Source organism: Hypomesus nipponensis, chromosome 14 (genome assembly GCF_054491055.1).
Source record: "Hypomesus nipponensis isolate SF chromosome 14, ASM5449105v1, whole genome shotgun sequence".
NCBI lineage: Eukaryota > Metazoa > Chordata > Actinopteri > Osmeriformes > Osmeridae > Hypomesus > Hypomesus nipponensis.
Window position 1 is genome coordinate 15,955,430 of NC_140374.1, and position 18,661 is coordinate 15,974,090.

The following is an 18,661-nucleotide window of genomic DNA, read 5'->3' on the forward strand; positions in this document are numbered from 1 at the left end:
TCCTGTGAAGCTTCCCTGCCCTGATAACTGACCTCAGACCAGACTTTAGATTCTACAGCTGGTGTAAACCTGGCAGTCAGCAGTAGCTTAGGACACCACGCCCTTTAAACAGACCCCAGGCCAGTGCTTATCAGCGGCCTGTTGAGAAAGGCAGAGTGTGATGTGACAGGTGGATAATCTGGGATCCGGGGGGGCACACTGTGCTCTGTGGTTCGTAGATAGGAGTCCACGACGAACTACCTCACTAATACGTACTTTTTCTGTTCCCATCTCTCTACCCCCCCCCCCCCCCCTTTCTCTCTTTTTTCTCACAGGTGGAGCGGGAAATAGCCATTCTGAAGCTCATAGAACACCCGCATGTTTTAAAACTGCACGACGTCTACGAAAACAAGAAATACTTGTGAGTACCATCGTTCCTCCACGGAGCGCTGGCCCTTTCCTTCCTCCTAATTTAGCCAATGGAGTGAATGCATGTAACACCATGTGACAGTCGTGACCCCTTCTTAATGACATCCTGTCTCCGTGACTACACAGCGGAACAAACAACGGACTGGCGACGACGTCATTGGTCTGAGGTTCCTTGAACCCCCGCCCTTAGATTAAAGACGAGACGTTTTATTTGTACATGGTGACTTGGGGGCAGGGCAGCGGTTGTGATAAAGAGGTGGACGGACCAATTGAGTGAAGTTGCTGTTTAGTCACGCTGGCTAATAGTCTAATAGAGCCAGGGAGCCTCTGTTATGTAAACATCACCATACGCTCATCAGTCAACACCCTGCATTAACCAACATTAGCTATGGAGGGTGACAGACTCATCCCCCTGGTGATATAGCCAGTACACACACACAGACACACACACACATAGACACACATGCGCAAACACGCATTCATGCACACACACGCACACACATTCATAAGACACGCAGAGATAGGCAGACATACAAAACAGCTACTTTTAGCTGTGGTGAGTGGCAGGACCATCAGTCTGGGCAGTATCCTTTCTCTCCAGAGGGACTCTATGTCAACTGATTCAATTAGCCATGCGCTTTACAGGCCAAATGGGATTCCGCAAAGAGAGTCTATGTCACATTTCCACTGATAACAACACATATTTTAATACATAACGCCCTGTAATTAGATTATTAACATCCAATTTCCTCACTCTGCTTATCGAGTCTGACAGTTGGTCTCCATAGCAGGCTGTAGCCTAGCTGGACCCTCAGCCTGCTTCCTCTGGCACGTCTTTCAGCCCGGAGCCTCCGGTGTGTCAAATAATCATGTTGTACATCATAGTGCGTTCAATATTTTGAATATATTAAGCAAAATATTTCATGGTATGTGCAGTATCTGTCCTTCAAAAGTGGAATTATTAACAGCAGCTTTCAGTAGTCAATGGAAGCATACAGTAACCTGCCACGGCTGTAATTTGAAGCAGTAATATTCTATTAATACTGCAGAAAGGGTGGAAGGTTCTCCTCTGGGCTCAGTATGCTAGCCTCATGCTGGGCCAGTCTGTCTGGTGTATTACTGGACATCCCATAACCTGTGTCAGGGTCTTTACAGGGCTGCTGACTTCTCTTCACTGTGTGCTCAGGGGCCAATTGCAGTTTGTGTGGATATTGTATAATCAATACCGCCATGAGAGAGATGAGCAGTAGACACACACACACACAAACACATACACCACACACAATATCACACATGGGACTACTCCACGGCCTGAGATTAAATTTGTCCCGTGAAGATGGAGGGAGGTGCATAGCCAGGATATATGAGCAGGCTAGGCCAGCCCAGGGGCAGCAGGGCTGGCTGTCATCCCACCGAGGCAGCATGTGTGCTGGGTCAGGAGAGATTCATCTCCCCTCGGTGCTCTGCAGTGCTGGAGCACGTCCATACCCCTCCAGATGAAGGACTGTCCGTCACATGGCCAGACACGCCATCTCTTGGGCCAGGGGGACAGGGGTCGTAAACAACGTGGAAGGGAAGGAGGGGAGAAGGAGGGATAGAGGGAGGAAGGGAGGGCAGAGGGGGAAAGGGAGGGAGGGTTGCCGGATTGATTCCCCGCTGTACCATATGACGTTGTGTCCTTGGGTAAGGCACTTCACCCTACTTGCCTCAGGGGGAATGTCCCTGTACTTATTGTAAGTCGCTCTGGATAAGAGCGTCTGCTAAATGTAAATGTAGGGAGGGCAGAGGGGGAAAGGGAGGGAAGGAGGGCGGAGAGGGCGGGAGGGAGCAGAGAGGTGGAGGGAGATGTTTTCAACTTGTACTTTGTGTGTTCTCCCTTTCAGGTACCTGGTCCTAGAGCATGTGTCTGGGGGAGAGCTCTTTGACTACCTGGTGAAGAAAGGCAGGCTGACGCCCAAGGAGGCTAGAAAGTTCTTCAGACAGATCATCTCAGCCCTGGACTTCTGCCACAGCCACTCTATCTGGTACTTCCTTCTCATGTTTACTCTCAGACATTCAGATGGACACTCGGATGCCAAAAAACCTGTAGTATTTTACTGGTTGTTATGGTTGTGGATCACATCCAGCCCATTCCAACCAGTCTATCCTGACCCTGTGTAGGAATGTGAGACGGTTAGATGTGGTTGGTTAACACCAACTCATTAACTGTTTGACATAAAGAGGGAGAAAACATGACTTACATGTCTCACATTGTTGGGTTAGGGTTAGGCTCCCTTTCAAAGTGAAAATACCATGTTATTTTCTGTTTATTCACGGTACTTAGTTATTGCAGTTTAATAGCTTCCAAGATCTGCATCTAAAGTCATTAGCGTGACACAGTTCTTAATGTATTTGTATCTTTAGCCCCTGGTGGTAATTTGACTGGTTTCAAAGCCACAGACTCAGGGCACCTTTGTGAAGTCTTCAAACCCATATATTACTGTAGGCGTTGATTAGGTGTGTGAGTGTGTGTGTGTGGTTGGTTGCCACTTACAGTGAAGTGTGAAGTGCATGCCCCGGGGCTTCATCTGTCTCCTCACGTACAGTACCAGAAGAGGAAACCATGGGAAAACCATCTTTTCTCCACTCCTCTTCCTCCCCTCCCCTCTCCTGCTCTCATCGCATCTAACATATTCACACCCAGGGCCTTTCAGTTACAACTGTATCAAGATATCAAGACAAAGTATTTTCATGATTCTCTCCGTACTCCTCCAGTATGCACACTCCCTGGCACCAGAGAGAACTTCTCTCTGCTTTCCTCTCTCCTTCACGGTTGAGGAAATGGGAACATTTTGGGGAATCCAGTGGTTGTATTGATGTTGATGGTGGTCACATGCCCTCTGCTCAGGCCAGACGGTGTCAGCTGGTCCCCGTCTCTCCCTGGAGCCCAGGGCTGAGTTATCGCAGCGCTGCTGCAGGAGAGGGCCAGTGTGACAGAACCACAAGCAATGATGCTTCATAGGAAATGAACAGAGCCAGCCTCTAATGGGCTTCTATTGGGTGGCTGTGTCACATGGCTTGCGGTGTGTCACCGAGCCAGCGTGTTTGTTGGACAGGTACACAGACTTGAGGCTGGATGTGTCCCAAAATGATTTGAATCCTCCAAAAAGTCATATTTGTTTGGATGAGTTTTCGGACACACAGGTCTGATTGTGGTGTTTAGAGAGCAAGGAAGCACATGCAGAATAATCTGGAACAGAATCCTCACACCTGAGGGAATAGTTAGGTTTGATCAACTCTGACAACAACAGATTATGAGTAAAAGCCTGCGACAAACACACCCGCATGAGTGCACACCCTCGCACACTTCCTCTTCACACAGACAGATTTCTGTATAATATTGATAGCTGGTGCATTTGTGATGAGGGTGATCATTTGAAAGGCTGCCGGTATCCCCTCTGCCGGTATCACACTCTCTCCTCGCCCTCCTCCCTCCTCCCCTCCTCTAACTCGCTAATGAGAACAGAGCATCCCCAAACATCACTTCAATAACGTCTGTGTGCAGAGGAAATGTGCAGGGGGCTTTTAAGAGAGCATCTATCATCCCGTGACTCATCGTGACACATCTCCCTCTCACCCACATGCACCATCCACAGGAGGTGGGGGTACCCGCCTCCCCAATCCTTTACCCCCCCCCCCTCCCCCTATCTCTCTCTCTCTCTCTCTCTCTCTCTCTCTCTCTCTCTCTCTCTCTCTCTCTCTCTCTCTCTCTCTCTCTCTTTCTCTCTCTCTCTTTCTCTCTCTCTCTCTCTCTCTCTCTCTCTCTTCCACCCACCCCCTCTCCTCTTCCCTAAATATATCCTCAAAGCCATACGGTAGATTCAGGACCAGGATATGGATGAGAGAGAGAGAGAGAGAGAGAGAGAGGATGAGGAGGAGAAGAAGCAGGAGGAGAAAGTACTCAGTTTATCACCTGGCAGAATGTAGAACTCTGCTCTTAACTCTGTTGTTTTATTTTCTTCTTCTTTCATGGTTTTCCCTGTGTGTTCCTCTACAGATTTAACGCAGACTCTATACCCCCCCCCTTCCCTCCCTCCCTCCCTCAATCATGACTCATCGGTGCAGTGCTGTCGGAATGTTGTTTGAAGACTTCTTCTGTTCCAATGAGAGACCTGTTGTTGTGACTCACTGACAGGCTGCCAGGCTGACCCAGGGGCTGACTGACAAACACGACTGGCATTACAATACTGTATCTAGTAGACTTTCTGTTTGCTCCTTTAACACCCCTTCTCTGTTTTCTGGTCCAATGATCTGTCCGTATTATATTATATACCAGGGGCGTCGTTAGACCCTTTTGACTGGGGCACGTGCCCCAGAATGAATCTGCTGTGCCCCAGTAAAATCTAGTTTTAGTTTTAACAATTTTATTAGTTAGGGCATTCATTTAGATTGATAATGCCGGAAAAAATAAACGCAATCATATCCCAATCAACACTTGTCAAATCAAAGCACATGTCGATGCCCGCAGGATTCCATGTCAGAGCACTCTTCTGAGCTTGCCAAATAGCCACTGCAGCACGCACTCAGAAGTGTCAGAATTGAGGTAGTTTCTAAATAATAGGCCTACCGATCCTATTATTTTGACTAAAACATAAAAACAATATTACATGAAGCTCAAAAAGCAGTATTTGCGCTCAAATGAATGCGACAGAAATGTGCATGCTCGCATTAACTATGGATGTCCCTGCAGAAGCTGATATCAAGCGTCCCTGAACTGTTGTATAGTGGGTTAAACAAGGGGAGTTTCTATAACCGAGTAGTGAATACGCAGCAAGCTTGGAAAAAAAAAAAGGGATCTGTGCCCTAGATCTTTATATCTAACAACGCCCCTGTTATATACCATGAGGCGAGACTAAGAAGGAAGTACTGGCTCTTTTGTGCATTACACGACACAGTCAACAGCCATGTCTGGTCGATGGTTGTTTGATGGCTGTCTGTGTTCCATGTTGTGTGATTGGATGCCAGGAGGACTAGCCTTTGCAACGGCAGCGGCTAATGGGGATCCTCATAAATAAACAATAAAGAATAAAAGCGGGCATTTCTGTGCAGGGGTCTAAGCTCAGCTGTTTAGGTGTGTGCTATTCCAGGAGAGCTGGGGGCGTGGTGGGGGCGGGGGGGGGGGGGGGGAGGCTGACACAGCTGGAGAGCAGGAAGGGGGGATTGTAAGCAAGTGAGGTAAAAGATGTTTGTATCTGCGTGTCAGGTGTGTGTGTGTGTGTGCAGGTGTGTCTGTATGTATGTGTGTGTGGGGGTGTAAATAAGTGTGTGTGGGTGAGCGTCGGTGTGTGTGTGTGTGGCTGGGTGTGTGTCCTGGGCTCATGCAGAGATAGAAGAGAGGCTTGCCTGTCTGTCTGAGAGGGGAGTAGGCCTGTCAGACAGACATCACCTGGGTCTTTGATCCTCCAAGTAGCAGTGGGAGTCTGAGCCAGACACACAGGGCCGGGGGAGGGCAGGGCCAGGGGGGGGCAGGGAGCTGTGGAGTAGGGGGGGGGGGGGCGTAACTGTCTCCCCCTACTGTGAATGGCAGGGTATTGCATCATTTAATCACTTGATAGGCTGTTTTTGTTTTTGGCAGATGTTCTGCACTCTTGGGAAGCTCAGGGAGACAGTACATCATTCAGCAGCTGAACATGGCTGGTGCTGCACTGTTCAACTCTCAGGACCTGCTACCAGTCCTCAAAAGCCAACTGCTAGATGTCCATATGGAGGTCCAGAGAGTCAAGTCACTTCAGTGAGAGGGAGAGAGGATTGTCCTACAGACCTGTCAGCCTGCCCGTCTGATTCTGACCCCGCCTCTGACCCATGTCAACAAGACCAGTGAACCAATCATGTTCCCGGATTGGCCCCCCTGTCTCTACTGCCAGAGTCTGTTAACCTCCCTCACTCTTCCCTTTCCTCCAACACTCTGGGCCTCTCTCCCTTCCTCTCCTTCTGCTCGCCCTTTGTTTCACTCTCCTGTGCCCCCCTCTCCTGTTTGAGATCTCCTGTGTAATTTCTTATCCTTGTAATCAAGGGCTCCAAAATCCGTTAGCCTTGACTGGTTCCCCCTGTTAGAGTAACCCCAGTCGGCCGGGGTGGAGACGGAATCACGAAAAGGAAAGTCGAGATAGAAGCAGCAGTTATTTAAACAGGGTTCCAGAGTTCATTGCCCTAGGTGCCTTCCTTCCTCCTGTCCTCTCATCCCATCCTCCATCCTTTCATTCACCCTAATGCTAACCCATCCTCCCATTCTCTCATATTTCCATTCTACTTTCCTCCCACCCTCCCATTTTTGTCATCATCTCATCCTCCCATCCTCCTACTCATCCATCCTCCCATTCCAAGGCCAGACTGTGGCCTGGCCAAGGCCCCAAGAGGGGTCACCTGGTGGTCAGGGAAATGAGGGATGACGCACAGCACGCCTCCCCATCACCCTCCACTTATTTTGTACGCCCACTTTCATTGCCACCCTGTGTCATTCTGAGACAGATATAAGCTTGTGATTGCTTGCATTAACAACCCCCCTACCTACCCACCCACACAAACACACACATACACACACACACACACACAAACAAAGACACACACACACACATACACACAAAGACACACACGCATAAGGGATTTCACCCTTGCATGTCTCCCACCCCTTGTGGATAATAATTGCAGTGGTCTGGATCATCATCGCTTGTGTGTGTGTGTTTGTGTGTGGGTGTATATGTGTGTGTCTGTGTGTGTCTGTGTCTGTGTAGGGATGTGGGTGTTTGTAAATGTGTGTGCGTGTGTGTTCCTGGGTGGGCGGGTGATGCACAGGGACTGTGTGTGGATAATAGATAAAGACAATCCGTCAAACAGAATGGCTCCCAGCATTGTGTCCGGTGAACTGGACATTCCCACTGCAGCGTTCTGGAATGGAACCCTATCCATAAAACTGATTAGTTCACACACGCACACATCAAACACACACACACACACACAACATTTACTCAGTTATTTACACAGCCTTCGTGTGGCACAGCACAAACTCACCTCATCTCCACCCTTCTTCTACCACTCCTCCAGTCCCTTCACCTCTGCCTCTCCGTGCATCATCCTGTGCTGCAGCATGAGAGACACATTCCTGTCTGTCTGTTCCCACCCCAGCATAGTCCCACCTGCCTGCCTGTCTGCCTGCCTGCCTGTCTGCCTGCCTGCCTGCCTGCCTGCCTGCCTGCCTGTCTGTCTGTCTGTCTGCCTGTCTGTCTGTCTGTCTGTCTGTCTGTCTGTCTGTCTGTCTGTCTGTCTGCCTTCCTTATTGTCTGCTTGTCTGTCTGCTAGTTTTGGAGCCCAGTGTTTATGTGCTATCATCATCATAGCTGACGGGTGGCAAGAGCACTTAATGGATGATAATCTCTCTCCTGGTTCCTCATCCCCTTCTCCCCCAGCCCTGGTTAATGCTGCGGGGCAGAACGCAGGGGGCGGGGTAGCTGGGGTGGGAGGGGGTGGGCTAGTATGATGGACGAAGGAGGAGGTAAGTGAGGCAGGGGGTAAATGGCAGTACAAGGCCTCGCGATCGGAAGGGAGGTCATTAGGTGCTCAGCGGAATGAAAGAATGATAAAGATGAATTATGAAAAAATGGCACCTTTATTCATCATAGTCCACGTAAAAAACTCACTGGAAATGTTTACCAACACGGCCCGACATTTTTTAACTACCAACCCAGGCTCTCTCGGTGAGCCGCTAGAGCCATATGGTTCTAAATGAGAGATTAGCTCCCTTCCCTTCAATCCTTCATTCATGTGTCCCTTGATGACTCATCTCCTCTGGATATAGCTGTGGAGAGGAAGCTGGTCCAGTCCATATCCTCCAGCTTTGGGAGACGGGGGAGGGAGACGGAGGGAGAGGGTGGGAGGTGAAGGAGGTGAAGGAGGAGGGCCAGAGAGAAGAGTGAGAGAGAGAGAGAGAGAGAGAGAGAGAGAGAGAGAGAGAGAGAGAGAGAGAGAGAGAGAGAGAGAGAGAGAGAGAGAGAGAGAGAGAGAGAGAGAGAGAGACAGAGAGAGAGACAGAGAGAGAGACAGAGAGAGAGAGAGAGAGAGAGAGAGAGAGAGAGAGAGAGAGAGAGAGAGAGAGAGAGAGAGAGAGAGAGAGAGAGAGAGAGAGAGAGAGAGAGAGCCTCATGGAGGAGACTGAGACTGCAGCACATCGGGCTGTGGTGGCTGGTTGGTTGGCTGGCTGGCAGAGTGGGTGGCTGGCTGGCTGACTTAGTGGTGGCTGGTTGGCTGCCTGTCTGAGTGGTGGCTGGTTGGCCTTTTTGCCCGTCTGGTTGGTTGGCTGGCTGGTTGGCTGACTGACTGAATGTTTGACTACTGTAGGTGACTAAAGCGAGGCTATTGGCTGTGCTGAATAACCAATTATCAGCTACAGTGCACAACATGGATCAGTACCCTGGGACTACACAGCAATGGTCCTGTCATGGCTAAGTGATGTCACTAAGACATCATTGTTAACCCTCCAACTTGTGAAACAGCTGTGCATATTCGATTTGCATTGTGAGCACGCAGCGAGTGTAACATCCCACCAGTCCATGTCCAGAGTAAATAAGCAAACGTTATGTTCACAATGTCATGTGCACACTGTGCCTACTGTAGCTATGGGCGGCCCTGTTGTTTTCTCCAACCCGTAGACAGTAGCCGTTCAGCCCTATGGGAGCGCAACACAAACAGACAGTCCGGGCTGACAGCCTGGAGGCACGGAGCTAAACACAGCCAGTCAGCCTAGTGAGGAAACCCGGAGCTGCCAGAAACATCAGCCCACAGTAACCCTCCTCTGGATCCCCCTCCACTGCTCTTAACACACAATTAACCCCGTTTACTAATGAAGGGGGGCTAGCATTAGCCCTGCTTAGCACACAGAGGGCGCATCGTCTCGCTGGAGAACGCAGGGGGATATCTGAGAGGTTTAGAGCACCCGTTCCCCTCTAATTAGGTCGATACGAGTTTGAAAAAGTTGTCTTGTGAAAGGAGAGGATGGGAAGAGGGGTAATAGCAGGGAAGGCTAAATGCAATGTTTCAACCTGAAATGAAGTTAAAAGCCCACTCAGCACATGAGTGTGTGTTTCAGGAAAATAGCTACAGTGAGTATGTGCAAACACAGACACACACTCACACCCACACACAAACACACACCAACATATACGTGATCAACTCTGAATGTAAAAAAAACAAACCTTGAAAAGGCCCATTTCCCATTCGTAGAACTTTGAAGTGTCTCATTTCACTTCATTCACCTCACTCAAATAAATTGGCTCCGCATACCAAGATCCTACTTCCGTCCTCCTGGGTTTATGCACTCCCTGCTCTGGATCGAGCACCGGATCCGACCATCGGCAAGACACCTCGTTCTCATGCAGCACAACGCAGTGAAGGGGGATATTAGTGCCGTGAAGAGCTCATCAGTATAAGCATATCATAGAGGTTCTGGCAGCCTGGAGCCCAGGAGGCATCTCCTGCTGCTCAGCCAGAGAATATCCCATGGAGCCTGGCCTCGCAGCTCTGACGACGCCAGGCAATCAAGCCTCTCCTGGTGGACTGTAGCAGTCGTGTACGACAGGCCGACTGAGAGAGATCCTCACTGGGAAGCTATCCAGGTACAGCAGTGGCCTGTGTGAATCAATCCATCAGTCGATCGTGTTTGAATATAAACAACGTATTAAAAGGTGAAAGCGGTGTCAGCCAAAGAACGGTACATTGAAATCAATCGATGAGCACAAACACAATGACGCGCTGTTAAAGTGAGGCACGACTCACATGACAAGACAACTTCTTGTCATGAATCAAAGTGAACCTGTGCTCGGAGCTTATTAGGCACAAACCCCGAGCCCTCTTCTCTCTGTCGCCGGAATGCCACAGACACATGGAGAACAACTCTTTGGGGAATGGTTTATAGGGATTAGGGTGAGAGCTCCTAAAGTCATGTTTTCACTCCATACACTTCCACTTCAAGCAGCAGATCCACTTCCTGCTTCTAGAACAGGAAGCAGGAAGCAGGAAGGAACCCTGCCGGACTCTGCGACTGTATCGGTGTATGCGGATGCTCTGGAAGAGGCTACAGTTACATTCACAGTGGCTGTTGCAGCCAGATTAGCATCCCCTGGTTGGTACAGTAGAGGAGTGTGAGACAGAGATATCCTCACCCAGGCCCTGCTGTCATCCAGAGAGGACAACAACACGCTATGTCTGCCCCTAGTACACAGAGATACACGACTGGAATGAGGCATCATGGATTCCCAGGTCCTGACAGCTAATAAAGCTTAGGTAGCTGGGGGTGAACATGTTCCTGGTCTGGGCTACTGCCAGGTCTTTGGAAGAGAACGCTGGCTGTGTATGTCTGTGTGTGTATGTCTGTGTGTGTGTGTTTGTGTGTCTGTGTTTGTGTGTGTGTGTGTGTGTGTGTGTTTGTCTGGGCGGTGAGATCAGGGCCAGGGTTTGTATGCAGGGTTTGCTGTGTAGAGGTATTCAGCTTGAGAGAGTGATTTAGATGTTGTTTGTAGAGACGAGGCTGGTGTTTTTGGACTTGTCAGGGTCGTTCAGATAATTTGTTTGTCTGATGAGGGTGGAGGTGAAGGACTATTTCGAGATGGCGGATATCGCCAACAGTCACTGTTAACGTCAAGGGCTGTTAAGGATTTTTACAACTTGTTTTCGATCTGCCCGGGTTTTTGTCACCTCCACTTCAGCACCACCTGCTTTCATGTATTTAATGTGTCTTTTCACATAACTGAATAATGCATTGGGCTTGAAATGAGAGTAATTGTATATGAAGACTATAAATTGGTATAGTACTTGTAGATATATTCTACAGTGACTATCGCTAGCTGACTGTCATTCCGTCTCAGGATAACAGGAAGGGCCAGAGATAGGCCAGACGACTTTGAGTCCCCTCGGGAAAGGAAGTGACTGCTAGATGATGTCATCTAAGGTTAAATGTTGGTTTTGATGAGCTTCTTTTTGACGGCAGTCACCCCCCCCCCCCCCCCCCACCCCAACCACCATTAGTCCAGGCGGGGGATCAAAGGACGTCTGTGACATCAAGACAAGCTGTCCTATGGCTCCATCTCTCAGATCATTAGTTACATGACTGTTAGAGAGAAGGGGAGCGAGTGAGAGGGGGAAACAGACAGACGTATAGATAGATACACAGACAGACACATAGATAGACACACAGACACATAGATGGATACATGGATACATTGATTAATTGACAGACAGAGTGATAGATAGACAGTTATTCCTGGCATGGAGAGTCTTGAGCAAAGCAGTCTGGGAGTCAAAGCAGAATTCCTCCTCTGCCAGGAGGACAGGATGAATGCATGTCGAAGAAAAGAACGTGGCCGCCCGCCTTTTGAAGAGTGACTCATCAAAAGAGACATTTAACGTGCGACGGCATCGTCTAACACTGGGCCCCTCTCCGCCCGCTGCAGGCCTGCTGAGTACCTCTGTCTCTGCTGTCTCTTCTCTGCCTGCTGATGGCTAATGGCAGCTAATGAGCCTGTCTAACTCGACTGCCGGCCCACACAATGGCCTCTGCAATCGGGGAGGAGGGGTGGTATAGGGCGGGGGCGTAGCGGGGGGCTGTCGACTCTCAGACACGGGGAAACACAGAAGAGTGGGGGGGGATGAGAGAGTGGTTAAACGGACTGGACCCCCTGGTGGACCCACAGTGTTGATAACGCTGTCACGTTCTAACTGTGATGAGAGGGGGTAAGGGTGTGGGTGCGTGCGTGCGTCTGGAAGGGGAGTTAACCCTTTGTGGATGTTGTGTTCCAGCCACAGGGACCTGAAACCTGAGAACCTGTTGTTAGATGAGAAGAACAACATCAGGATAGCAGACTTCGGCATGGCTTCTCTGCAGGTGGGAGACAGCCTGCTGGAGACCAGCTGTGGGTGAGTAGATTAACACGCACAAACACACACACACACCTCCCGATACACCTGATATAAAGCTACTGGCGCAACCCAGGTACAAGAAAACACACCATGCAGTACACTGTTCTGAGTCCCTTTTAATGATCCCAGCCTTCAGCAGATCTACCAAGTTTACCACCCCGGCAGATTCAGTATGGATTCAGACGGCAGGAAGCTTTCGAGTGCTTTTTCTGTGTGTTCCAACAGAGATTGCTGCGTGTGTGTATTTCTATAAATAATGCAATGCGTCTGGAGGTCTGCGGCTGTTTTAGCCAGCTGTTCCTGGTTGACCTGGATGTCTCGGCCGGGCTCTGCTCTCGTGTGACACGTGCGTGCCCGCAGAGAGGAGACAGAGAGGTCCTCTGACGGACACAGACCTGAATCTGTCCACATTCTGTGGCCCGGACCTAAAAACAGGCATTTCAAACAGACTGACACACCCACACACATACACACACACACAGGCATACGAACACACAAAAACACAGTAGGGGCATTACTGCTGTGAACTCAAATTTATTTTGTGCTCAACAAGGATTGTTTGCGTTCCTACACACGTGCCCACACGCACACACACAAAGGCTGACATACAGTCTGTTATACTTCTATCTGCTCTGATAGACCTGCTCTGGATCTTCCTTGATGGTCAGTCTCAGTGATGTCATGTTCCAGGTGCTTGGCACCGGCTTCCTCCTTTATGGGTACACGTCCTAAAATACGTGACCCAGGTGGAAAAGGGCTGCTGTGGTTTGGTTTCCTTTCACAAACCCACACACACACACACAGTGCATGTGTATGTGAGTATTTTTCACGAAAGTCAGTTATCGTGCAGCACAGCATATACAATGTGTGACTGTCATTGTTGATCGCTCCTCCACCCCTAACCCTCCCACCTCTAAGTGCAGATATGAGAGTTTAATTAAACCCATGTATCTGGCCTCTCAGCCAGCAGTGGCTGACACAAATGTATTCAGCCTGCCATGGGGAGAGGAGTCAGGGGCGGGGTGAGGCTGAGGGGGGAGAGGAGGAAGGCATGGGGGAGGACTCCCTTCAGCACCAGGGGGGGCTGGGGAGACACACATACACACGCGCACACATCTCTTCATACCCTCGCTCACACATGCTCACACCTCTCACACACGCGCACACACACAAAGTATCTCTCTATCGGTCTCATTGTGGGAAAGCTCCACAGTGTAGTCATCTCAGGCTCCTCGTGATTGATTCAAGGTAAATCACTATGCAAATGGTAGCTTCCAGTATCCGTGTTAGGTTATTAGAGACACTGAGATCTCTGCTGTTTAACACTGATGTAGGTCTGACTGTGGTTTCCCCCTATTAGGCACAGTGACTTGCATAAATGGCTGCCTGCCCAAATTTGTGATGCATTGGTAATCCGAGGGTGTCTATGCTCTCTACAATGGCTAGCCCACATTTACTCACTTTCACATACAGCACCACTGGTGAGAAACCCTCCCACTATTTCACTTATAGTCAATTTTACAGTCTGCACACTTTATGCTAACAGTATAAAAGTCATTTTTCTGCAGATTAAGAGACCTTTATCTGCTATGGCTACGTTCAGGAATGTGTTACGCTTCAACCCTCACCCTGACTCTGATCCTAGAGTCTCAGACAGGGCTTGATAAATAAAGCAGGATGTAGCTTGTTCTGCTGAGTATTCCCCATGGTGTTGTCCAGCTGCATTTAAACCCCAGGACTTCCCGTGTCTCCCAAACCACTGTATGCTTACGGTCAGTTTACCTCCAGCTGTGGCTGGGCTGCTGTTTGAGAGAGGTGAAGGTGAGGACTTGGGTGAGGGTGCGGATGAGAGTAAGATTGAGAATGCAGTTTAAGATGAGGGACTTGGAGCAGGTCAATGTAGTGACCCCCCCCCCCACACACATCCGCCCCCCCCCCCCTCCACACACCCCCCCCCCCACCCACCCAACACAGCTGTCCTTGTTCCCGTGCTTCTGTTGGGTTGGAGGGGAAGGTTTCAGCAACACCCTCTCACTTGCCAGCCTCTCTCTCTCTCTCCTCACCAGAAGCCTGTTTGCTGTGCGCGACAGTGGGAAGACCACTCCGACTGTCCACCCAGCCTCTCAGAGACAGGTCCTCTCAACACCTCCTCTCCACACTTTTCACCCTTGTCTTCCTGCGGTCGAGTTCTCGTTAAAGTGAAGCGCAGAACAAAAGACTGCAGCAGGCGAAGAAGACAAAAACCCTCTATTCAGAGCTGTCTGGTCAAGTGGGTGTGAAGGCCGTGTTCTGTTCTTGCCCACCAGGCTGCAGGGGATCTTGTGAGGCCTATGGAGAGGGAGACACAACTGGGAAACATATGGTGTTACAGCACAACTGCGCTGTTCTAATAGTCCCAGATAAAGACCCAGCTCTGAAACAAAGGCCAGCTATTTGTTCCTTCCTCATTATGCTGACACTCCCCAGGTTGTTTGCCTGTTGCCTGGTCCGACATAACGAGTCTATATCTTCCCCTCGCTCCTGTCATAGACTGTGTGTTTTGGCGTGCGCGCGGCTTAACTAACGTCTATCTCCCGCAGGTTCTCTCGCTCATTTGCATAATGCAGCATGACACCTGCAATCAGGAAGGCCGTATTTGCATAGGCGCACGTTTGAACTTCCTCCTACGGTATGCCGGCGGCGGGGTTGGTTGGTTCGTTATCGCGGCGCTGGCGCTCTCTGACAGCGCCTCAGGAAGTCGGGAGCTGTCAGGCCTCGACATTCGCGAGTCCACAAGACAACAAGCCCTCTAATGGTGCCGTTGTTTACAGGCCTGTGATTGGCTCTCATTATAGTCCAGTATTCCTCCTATTAGAAGATCCTGAATAGGAACTGAAGTGTGGGGGAAGAAAGGGAGGAGGGGAGGGACTGAGGAAGAAGAGGCGGAAAGAGTTGGGGTGAAGAGATGGAGGAGGAGGAGGAGAGAGATAAGGCAGATGGTTTCATGGACTGTATTTATAGAGAACACCCTGTCCCCCACAGTCTGTGATGGAGAGAGAGAGAGAGAGAGAGAGAGAGAGAGAGAGAGAGAGAGAGAGAGAGAGAGAGAGAGAGAGAGAGAGAGAGAGAGAGAGAGGGAGAGGGAGAGGGAGAGGGAGAGGGAGAGGGAGAGGGAGAGATGGAGAACGAGAAAGAGAGGGAGAGAGACTAGGAGCTGCGGGCTGGCTCCATCAATCTTCATATGATATTGATGTGTCAATCTGGCCATTGGCTTTGCTGTCAGTCGCTCCAGGTGCTATAGAGATTAGTGTGTCTGGCCAGCAGGCGCTGGGAGAGGATGCCCTTGAGTGAACATGCTAGAGGGTGTCTGTCTGCCCCTCAGGACAACTTCATCTGCGAGCAGAGACTTCCAGCTGGCTACCTAAACACACACCTGACTACCCTACACATACATCACACATCTGACTACCCTACACATACATCACACATCTGACTACCCTACACATACATCACACATCTGACTACCCTACACATACATCACACACCTGACTACCCTACACATACATCACACATCTGACTACCCTACACATATATCACACATCTGACTACCCTACACATACATCACACACCTGACTACCCTATACGCAGAATATACAATACACTGATAATCCTGGGTTGAGCTAATCTATCTTTTCTTCCCCTCCCTCCCTCCCTCCCTCCCTCCCTCCCTCCCTCCCTCCCTCCCTCCCTCCCTCCCTCCCTCCCTCCCTCCCTCCCTCCCTCCCTCCCTCCCTCCCTCCCTCCCTCCCTCCCTCCCTCCCTCCCTCCCTCCCTCCCTCCCTCCCTCCCTCCCTCCCTCCCTCCCTCCCTCCCTCCCTCCCTCCCTCCCTCCCTCCCTCCCTCCCCCATGTCCCCACATCCCTCCTTTGTCCCTCCCCCCTCCCCTCCCCCCTTCCCCCCCCTCCCTCCATCGTCCCCCTCCCCCATCCCTCTCTCTGTCCTCAGATCTCCACACTACGCGTGTCCAGAGGTCATCAGGGTGAGTTTGCTTTCCTCGCTCCTCTTTATTACCTTCATCCACCTTTTATTGATGTCTAATCTCTATTTTTCTCTTTATTTTCTCTTGCCCTCTCTCTCTCTCTCTCTCGCTCTCTCTCTCTCTCTCAGGGGGAGAAGTATGATGGGAGGAGAGCAGACGTATGGAGCTGTGGGGTCATTCTCTTCGCCCTGTTGGTGGTGAGTGTCAGCTGACCGCACCGGCCACACCAAAGATGCTTATCGAGCATCCTTGCCGTCCAGAGCCCAGACCAGCAGAGCTACCTCCTGCTCTGGACAATGTTGACCAGTGACATCCTCTAAACATGCCTCCTCCCTCACGGCCTGTCTCAGCAGCCTGGTACCATCCTCAGATCTGCATCATGTACACAGCACAGCTGCAAGAAGCCATCCCTAACGACACCAAACATGCAGAACACTGACAGCCTGTCATTTGGGCATAAAATGTGTGTGTTTATGTGCTTGTGGTTTGCGAGTGCGTGCGCGCACCTTTGCATTTACAAATCTGGGATTCCAAGGACAATGGAGACGTAGTCAGTATTAGTTTCATCTTGTCCATATGTTCCAGCCTGTGAGCAGCAGGTGCCACCCCTCCCCTGCGTGGCAGAGACACAGAGCGCCATTAGACAGACAACCAGACACACTGCTCCGCCCCTGCAGTTAGGCTTCTCCCCCATCATCTCCATCCAGCTCCCTCAGCATAGGGTCCCTTATCTCTCTCTCTCTCTCTCTCTCTCTCTCTCTCTCTCTCTCTCTCTGTCTCTCTCTCTCTCTCTCTCTCTCTCTCTGTCTCTCTCTCTCTATCTCTCTCTCTCTCTCTCTCTCTCTCTCTCTCTCTCTCTCTCCTCTCTGTCACTCTTCCTCTCCCTCTCCCTTTCTCTCTCCGCCGGTCTCTGTTTGGCATGTTATATTTCTACCGTCTACTCGTCGAAGCTGTCATCTATCAAACAGCCACATCTGCAGGCTGTCAGCCCATCTGATAAATGACTCTGGTTGGGTTACTAAAGTGGGGAGGAGGGAGAAAGAGAGAGAGAGAGAGAGAGAGATGGGTAATTATTAAAACACTCATCATTTTGTTTTTTATTATTTATTTGTTAGGTTTGGAGGCAAATCTCTGTAATTGGAGTGTTGTGGAGTTGTGGAGATGAGAGCCTGCTCATGTCAGACAGTTCTCTGAGGGTGTTGGGTTGTTTTGGCCCTCTTGTCCTCAGGTTCTTCTTTGTTTTTTTGTTTATTAATGTGTCTGAATTCTGAAGCACGAGCAATTTCCGAACATATGTCAAAACTCTGTCTCTTCTCTACGCCTCTCTCTTTTCTGTGTCTTTCTTGCTCTCTTTCTCTTTCTCTCTTTCTCTTTCTCTCTGGCTCTGGCTCTGTTTCTCTCTCCCCTCTTCTCTTTCTCTCTCCCCTTTTCTCTCTCTCTCTCTCTCTCTCTCTCTCTCTCTCTTTCTCTCTCTCTCTCTCTCTCTCTCTCTCTCTCTCTCTCTCTCTCCCTCTCTCTCTTTCTCTCTCACTGTCTCTGTCTCTATGCCCCCCTCCCATCTAGGGAGCTCTGCCGTTCGACGATGACAACCTGAGGAACCTTCTGGAGAAGGTGAAGCTGGGAGTGTTCCACATGCCCCACTTCATCCCTCCAGACTGCCAGAACCTGCTGAGGGGCATGATCGAGGTGGACGCCACCAAGCGTCTGACGGTCAGTAACGCATCATGGCACATCATTTACCATTTAGTTGAATTGGTCTGATCCGTCTTCTCCTCATCGCCCTTCTCCCACATCTCATCCTCCTCCTTTTCTCAGTGCTCTGTTGGCCTGAGAGTGCTGAAGACGGCAGAGGCGATTTTGAGTTAGCCTCCTCGGCTCCAGCATCGTGTACACATCACAGGATGTCTTTCTACCTAGCTGCCTCTCGCTCTTCCTCCCTCTCTCCCTTCCTCCCTCTCTCCCTTCCTCCTGTCTTTCTCCTCCCTCTCTCTCTTCCTCCCTCTCTCCCTTCCTCCCTCCCTCTCTTCCTTCCTCCCTCTCTCCCTCCCTCTCTCTCTTCCTCCCTCCCTCTCTTATTCCCTCTCTCCCTTCCTCCCTCTCTCTTCCTCCCTCTATCCCTTCCCCCCTCTCTTTCTAATGGAGAAATGGATCACCTTGGCAAGGTGACTGAAGAAGAGAAAGAGAGACATAGAATGGTAGAACATTTTAAGAGAGATACAAACCATATAAAGAGCCAGGGAAAGACACAGAGGGAGAGCGGATACGAGACAGGACTAAAATGTAAATGATGAA

At 50.2% G+C, this 18,661-nt stretch overlaps 1 protein-coding gene across 1 annotated transcript in view; it reads left to right on the forward strand.

The window, feature by feature from the left end:
* Nucleotides 1–18,661, forward strand: part of brsk2a (BR serine/threonine kinase 2a) — a 129,487-nt gene that overhangs the window by 84,762 nt on the left and 26,064 nt on the right. The window contains 6 exon segments of the mRNA XM_084672204.1: nt 315–400; nt 2,292–2,432; nt 12,232–12,348; nt 16,336–16,369; nt 16,498–16,566; nt 17,933–18,079. Coding sequence (XP_084528330.1) covers nt 315–400; nt 2,292–2,432; nt 12,232–12,348; nt 16,336–16,369; nt 16,498–16,566; nt 17,933–18,079 — 594 coding nt within the window.